Source organism: Mercenaria mercenaria, chromosome 10 (assembly GCF_021730395.1).
Source record: "Mercenaria mercenaria strain notata chromosome 10, MADL_Memer_1, whole genome shotgun sequence".
Taxonomy (NCBI): domain Eukaryota; kingdom Metazoa; phylum Mollusca; class Bivalvia; order Venerida; family Veneridae; genus Mercenaria; species Mercenaria mercenaria.
Window position 1 is genome coordinate 37,786,816 of NC_069370.1, and position 7,184 is coordinate 37,793,999.

The window sequence follows — 7,184 nt, forward strand, 5'->3', positions numbered from 1 at the left end:
ATCAAACATGATATCCGAGATTATCATCTACATTCTTGACGAAATACACAAAATATATGTCTGTTTTGTGTTGTTTTCTTTCTCAGTGCACCGCTATGACGTTTGACGCTTTCCCAGTGCACCGCTATGACGTTTGAAGCTTTTCGTAATAATTGTTACACACAAACAGTGATGTTTTGCGTAATAATATAGTATCAGTATTCATTGTTCAATAGGAAAATATATCGGGTTTTGTTAGATCTTAAGGTATGCGATCCATAAATAGCGCTTACCACTTCGGCAGTTATAAGACGATGTCGGTATTTTCCGGAATTTTCATTCATGAACCTACTTTTCCGTTCATTAGCTGCAAGGACTTTGTCTATCAAGGCATCGTGCAAAATATAAGAGCCTAATGTGACTGCAAGACCCTATTGATGCGTATAGCTTCATCTACATCGACTAGTGTTTTACCCATCGGGGTTCTTTTAATTAAGTACGTAAGAAGTACAGTCTTCCTCAACCCCAACACCCCCCACCCCACCTCTCCATAACACAAAACCAAACCTTACAATTGTTCAATGTCAAAATTTCTTATCAGAAGGGTAGCAATGTATTTATTCTGGGTTGCCAAATGACAGCAGACTGAAGCTATGACTTTGTGGTTTCTGTTGATCTGAAAAGATCGATGGACCAATGGAAAGAGGGCAAATAAGGAAAAGTAATTGCCCATATGTAATATAATGCGAAAATATTATAAAAAGGGCCAACATCAGTTCGGGGTTGTCATGCCGTACCTGACTAACAGGCAATATTGAAGCTTGTCATTTGCTAATTATCATAGTTTCTTACGGTGATGGACTATAGGTCACACAGAATAATCATCCAAAAAAGAGAAATCACCGATATGCAAATATTGTTTAACGAACGTGTCGCAAAATAAATCAAGTAACTATGAAAGCAAGCAAAGACATTTTTATTCGCAAAGTACAATATATGAAAACAGATTATTTTATGTATTCAGTCATCATCATTGTTTAGAATTGTCACCTTTACAGTAGAGCTTATTTTTTTCTTAACAAAAATCAAAGCTTCTGAAAGTAGATATACTATAAGGGGCAAATGTTTAAGCTGCAGCTTGAAATGCGGGAACTAGCTATACTTTAATCTTGTACCGCATACTTGTAACTAATTAGATATAAACTAGGTCATATTCCATTGACTTCCAATAGCAGTGTTCAAGAAATTCTAGAGTAATCTTCTAATTGTTGTCAAAGGAGAAAATTGTACACTGTTCTGCTCTGGTACCAAGCACTATTGAGATTATCCATAGCTGATAGGAACAAATACCTGCTTTCTATTGTTGTAAATATTATCATGGGACTGTTCTGTCTGCACCTGGTTTTATTTAGAACAGTCCGCACAACGTTATAACATTCCGGAACACTACTCTTCATTACTCCATTGACTTGCAGTGTGTGCAAAATCTTCGGAGTAGCCAAAGGAATATGACCTATAGATTTTAATTCAAGGATCTTGACGAGTATGTATAAGTACATGTAAACGTTTTACAAGTATTCGATACTAGATCAAACTATAAACTGGGAACTAAAAATGTACACATAAAGTTAAACAAAAAGCGCTTAAAGTTACTAACAAATCATGTTCCTATAAAAATATTTTCAGTTAACATAAATCAAGTTAAAATTAACAGGTTTTTATAACCAATGCACCTCGTATAATGACGTACAATGATACCAAGAAAATAAAACTTATGATGTATACCTTATTGCTTATGACTAAATCTATTGATAAAACTAAATCCTGAATTCTTTGTATGATAATTAATCAAAATGTATAGATATAAATTACAATTATAAGTGAACTTTAACATGAAATTTAAATATTTAAATGGATGAATTAAAACAATTCACAAGACTGAAAATTTAGCCAATAATGTGTTCTAATTTCACAAACTGTAGATAAAAAAATAGCATTGTCATCAATATGAAGAAATAGCTCGTACTTCTTTCATAAACCATCAATACATGTCTGGGTCTCAATTTTCATACGATTTTGCGTTGTACTAATTTTGTAGAACTTGTTACTGCTTTATCGTGTTTGACCTCTTATTTCTATTGATTTGTCCTTGACACTGACAATGTCCATGAAGAAACTGAAGGTTAAAGACATTTAAGGCGGTCCTGGTGTGTAACTCCAGCCCTTGGGTGATTGTTAATCATATATGGAGTTAAGGTTTAGCAGTATATCACAAAACAACATATTTTTTTTTTTAGTAAATGAACAGCATCTTGAGACACAACTTATCTGTCCAATACATGTTAAACTGTTCTGTCCCACAGAGTTGGCTACTTAAAATATTCCAAATGAGTTGTTCCCCTTTAAATAACAATGCCATTTGTAAAGAAATAAATGTAAACAATTGTCAAAAACGATGTTTTACCTATTTATGTAAAGTTTAAACACTCGCACGATGTTGCAAATGCATCAAAACGAAGATATATAACAGCTTTTTAAAAATGGTGAGTTTTTAAAGGCGCTGAACTGTCCAGAAGTGTGGCCCCTTCACGCAGTCCCTTTCCGGAATTCAATTCATATATGAGTAAATTGACAATGGTTTTGTAGAATAATATAAATGTTTTATATGCTGTTAAATTTTCATGTAAAACAATACTTGCTTTCTATGACTTGATGACGTTCGAATGTTTTTCTTCGAAACATGGACCTATACCTTAAAAAGGTCAGCTATTTAGTATGTATATATCATATTTCAGCCAAGGCATAACATTAGCAAAATATATCATTTTAAACATCTTAAAATGGGCACCCGAAACGAGTGAAGGTAATCTATCCGGATATTTAATTGCATTATTTTTGTAAATAAAATACCCCACTGTAGTTTATAGCAATTCTATATTGACGTTCAATTACAACTAGAAATACTCAAAAGGCAATTTAATAATTTCCAAACAGAACACTTTCGTTAGAGGCCATATGTCCAGCTGTATATGTTTTAACAGTATTTCAGTAACAGAACAAGGGCAGTTAACCTAACCAGTGTTCATAGATTCTGTACCAGAACAAACCTGTTCTCCGTAAGTAACTGTCAACTTCCCAACATGAATCAGTCCGAATATCGAACTCATGACCCCGCGATCCGTAGATCTGCGCTCTCCCTATTGAGATAAGTGGGCGGGCTCCTCAGGTTTGTAAACAAATTTATACATATATCGTTAACCTGTCCACTAAAATAGGTCTTCGTATAAGACGAGTTGTATATAATGCTGGGAATTCAAAGTAACTCTTTTAGAAGATTTACTAATGCTGATCTCATTGGTGTTTTAGAGAACCTGAATTACATTTCTGCACAAGAAGTCGAAAACCTAAAATGAGAGTGCTTAGTATTATAATTGTAGCCCATCTTGAAATAAAACAAAAATCTCAAAGATACGATAGAATGTCCTATAGTGGCATTGCAGTTTCCTTTTTCATTTATTATCATTTTTGCTTTAATAACAGAACAATAATGTCAATTATAGATGCAAATTGATAAAAGGGCCATACTGGTAAAAAAGATGTTGCTTTCTGTAATGGATTAGCACTAACAGACTTACAACAACGGTTACTTCTGGCATAATTTTAAAAAAGGCCAGTTTAATCAACATCCAAATTTCTAGACGTCTTATAGCGAAGCAATACACGTAACATCTCGTCAGGTTTGTCAATAAGTTTAAACTGATGAGAAATGTCGCAAAGAGAGGTAACATTTTACCAATGTAAATGCCACCATCGACATAGCATTTTATTCGCTTGAAGAATATCAGAAGAAGGACATAACAAATAATCAAAAGTGTTATAGACCAATAAAATGAATGACCAGAAAAGTATATCAAAGTTAAGATGTCGAACAATTTTAACAACAGCAGCCAATACCTTATTTTTCTATAGGGAATGGTAAAAGAAAGGCCAAAGTCAATTACCTTGAAATTAAATGGAAGAGGTATTAGATACTCATATAAACATAAAACAAAAGATGTGTTTTTTATAAGAATAAAAGATATAAATCCCTGCAACTTATATTTAATATGTCTATAACGTCTCAAGAATTTACTAAATCTACTTTCAGTTTGTGTCTGTGCATCTCTGAACGTACGCCGAGTGTCCACATTTACAGTTTGCCTTAACCTACCAATAGCTGTATTCATACTCCTTTCTTGTTTGCGGATATTTTTAAGAGTTGTGTCAATGTCAGAGGAATCAAAATATTTCTTCACATGATACTGATGCAAATCCGGATTATTTATGATTGTTGGTATTTTAAGTAACTCTTGTATGAGCTTTAATAATTCTGATCTGCTTAGAGTATTAAGTGAACCAAAAAAATAAACCTGCGCCTGAAATAAAAACCTGGACAGCGTGCTTATGAACAAATAGTAAAACCATAAACGTTCTTCTATTACCCGTGCAGCCCGCCATGAAATATACATTCTATCACTATATCCATCATTTGCGTTACTAACCAATTCGGGAAGATCATTTTCTTTGTCTAATTTACACCACTGTTTATCCTTTTCGCAGCTGGAATTTTCATCAATCGAGTCTAAAAATGTTTTAAGCAATAAACTTTCCGGGAAACATTTTAAGTGTTCTTCAATGCTGTGTTTTCCTTTTCGACCACGTATTTTACATTCTCTTCTACAGTTTGGACACGGGAAGGCGGTTTTTTTCGTGTTTCCTTCATTATCTAAACAGTGTTTGTTTAAAAGCGAAACCACGCATTTCTTACAAAAGGTATGTTGACATGGTAGAATTCTTGGACTTTCGAAAATGTCCATGCATATCTGACACGTGATCACAGACTCAGAGCATTTGAAGTGCACAGTATCGCCATCTTTAGATGCAGTCTCCATAGTTTAGCCCGTCTGCATATATATCTGTTAGATTCTGCAATAGATGAGCAGACACAACGGAAATACAGCTTACATAACTTCAAATAGTAATCGCATATCAACTTACATCTCTTTTTCAATAACTTTGATTATAATTTAATTTAGTTCCGCTTAAGCCGGTACAAGGGGGCGTGAGAGGTGTTGCACATTTTATTACCTCTCATGAACAGACTAAGTCAAACCGAGTTTGCTATTGCTCTGCTTGGTTGCATTCTATGCTTGCAAGGGATCTATTTACAGATTTTACTAATTAAAATTAGCACTTTACTGTTGATGCAAAATGCTATGCAAACCACTAACGAAATGAATAGCTAGCTAAAATAAGAAAAAACACATAATACAACACATGAAGGAATCATCAAGTTCTTTTACCAAAATTTACAATGGCAATATAATTAATCTTTTCTCATATTATGGTCCCTCGTCGTTTACAGTCTATGTCCGAAATGATCCAAGTTGTTCTGAAGTGAATCGTATAGTATAGGCAGTGTCTGATAGTCATGTCTTTCTCGGGTTCTCATTAAGGTTTCTGGCATTTCCGGATGATTTATATATAATATTATCAAAAATATCTTACCTCATAATGTTAGAAACATGTATCCATTCATTCTGCAGAACGCCTGTGTCTTCGTACATTCACTATTAAGTACACCGACCAGCAATACATTTTATCAAATACAATGTTTTGCCCAACCAAATATCTTTATTAATTGTCGGGCCAGATATAATATGCGTAGATAAGTTTGTGTTTACATAAATGTTTTATCAAACAGTCATCAGATATAGTTACAACATTTAACACTCTAAAATTAACTTGATATGATAAAACTTTAAATAACACACAGACAATGTGTTGCAAAGTTACTGTATTAGATAGCAGGGTACACTTAGCTTCGAAAATTTTGGGCACGGCCAGCCTAACATGTAGCGAGTCTTAATATTGCACTTCCCTAATGAGCAGAATCAGGGTGGCCATTTTATAAATTGTGTGCATGTTTTGTGCTTTTAATTAATGACAAGATCAGGACTCCCATACAAGAATACAGAAAGGTATCAAAACGAAAGTTTTACACCATCCATTAAAAATAACATGCCGAAATAATCAATTTTGCACTTTTTGAACAGCCTGCAATGATCCCATTGCAGGAACAATGTCCAATTTATTTGCATTTCTCAATTTAATAGTTCCTACTGAACTACAGGATATTAATGGAATGGGGGCCCATCCGTCTCGTTTTTTCCCCACAAAATAGCAAAAATGTTCCTGAGTATCAATCAACAAGCATGGGACCCTTCTATGATTTGAATTTCTCGCGCCAAGGTGACTCTCATCGATTCATACAAGGTGACTTTCATCGATTCATACAAAGCTAGCAGCAGTTAGTTTTACAACTGACATCAGAATTTTACATGTATCAGCTGTTTAAAATTTCTAAAGAATTAACAAACATTATCTCTCACTTTAATTTACAGACATCAAACATCACAAGGTTCTAATTAGTAGAAATATTGACGGGGGCCAAAATTCGAAGTGTACCCTGCTACCTTATGTTCGTAATACACATTCGTGCATTTGAAGTTTTTGCGGCGTGCAGAAGTGGGACGTGTTTCAACCATTTAAATGTCATGCCCTTTAGGCAGTAGACCTAAGATTAATTAAACTCCATTCTATCGAAACAAGAGCTGTTTGTAAATACGAATGCCCCTACATATTCAGTCATGTGATCACTATGACCTTGACCTATTAACCCCAAAGCATTAGGGGTCATATACTTCAAAAGCCCTATCACGCCATCAAGTTTGAAGATACTGGGTCAAATGATTCTCAAGAGCTAGAACGGTTTTCAAGGTTCAGGCCCCTGTGACATTGACCTTTGATATACTGACCCCCAAAACAATAGGAGTCATCTACTTCAACAGCTAAATCATGCTGTCAAGTTTGACGGCTCTTGGTCGAGTGGTTCTCAAGTTACTATGCAGAAATAGTTTTCAATATTCAGGTCCCCTTAAAGCTATTAACCCAAAAAACAATAGAGGTAATCTACATCAAAAGTCCAATCATGCTATTAAGTTTGAAAATACTGTGTCGGGTGGTTCTCAAGCTTTTGAGGGGAAACCATTTTCAATGTTCAGGTCCCCGTGACTTGATTAATTAAATCACCCAAAATTTAAGTTTGTTAAACTACCAACAAAATAGGTTATTTAGTTACACAGACTATTCAAATTAAGATGGCC

General features: G+C 34.4%; 1 protein-coding gene across 1 annotated transcript; it reads right to left on the minus strand.

Moving 5' to 3' along the window:
- Positions 1-939: 939 nt before the first annotated feature.
- On the minus strand, positions 940-5,793 carry LOC123561873 (uncharacterized). Its single transcript, XM_053552800.1, has 2 exons — positions 5,527-5,793; positions 940-4,944 (listed from the first exon to the last, which is right to left on the minus strand). Exon 2 carries the CDS (start codon positions 4,908-4,910, stop codon positions 3,534-3,536), a length of 1,377 nt encoding a protein of 458 aa, XP_053408775.1. The 5' UTR covers positions 4,911-4,944; positions 5,527-5,793; the 3' UTR covers positions 940-3,533.
- Positions 5,794-7,184: the final 1,391 nt, after the last annotated feature.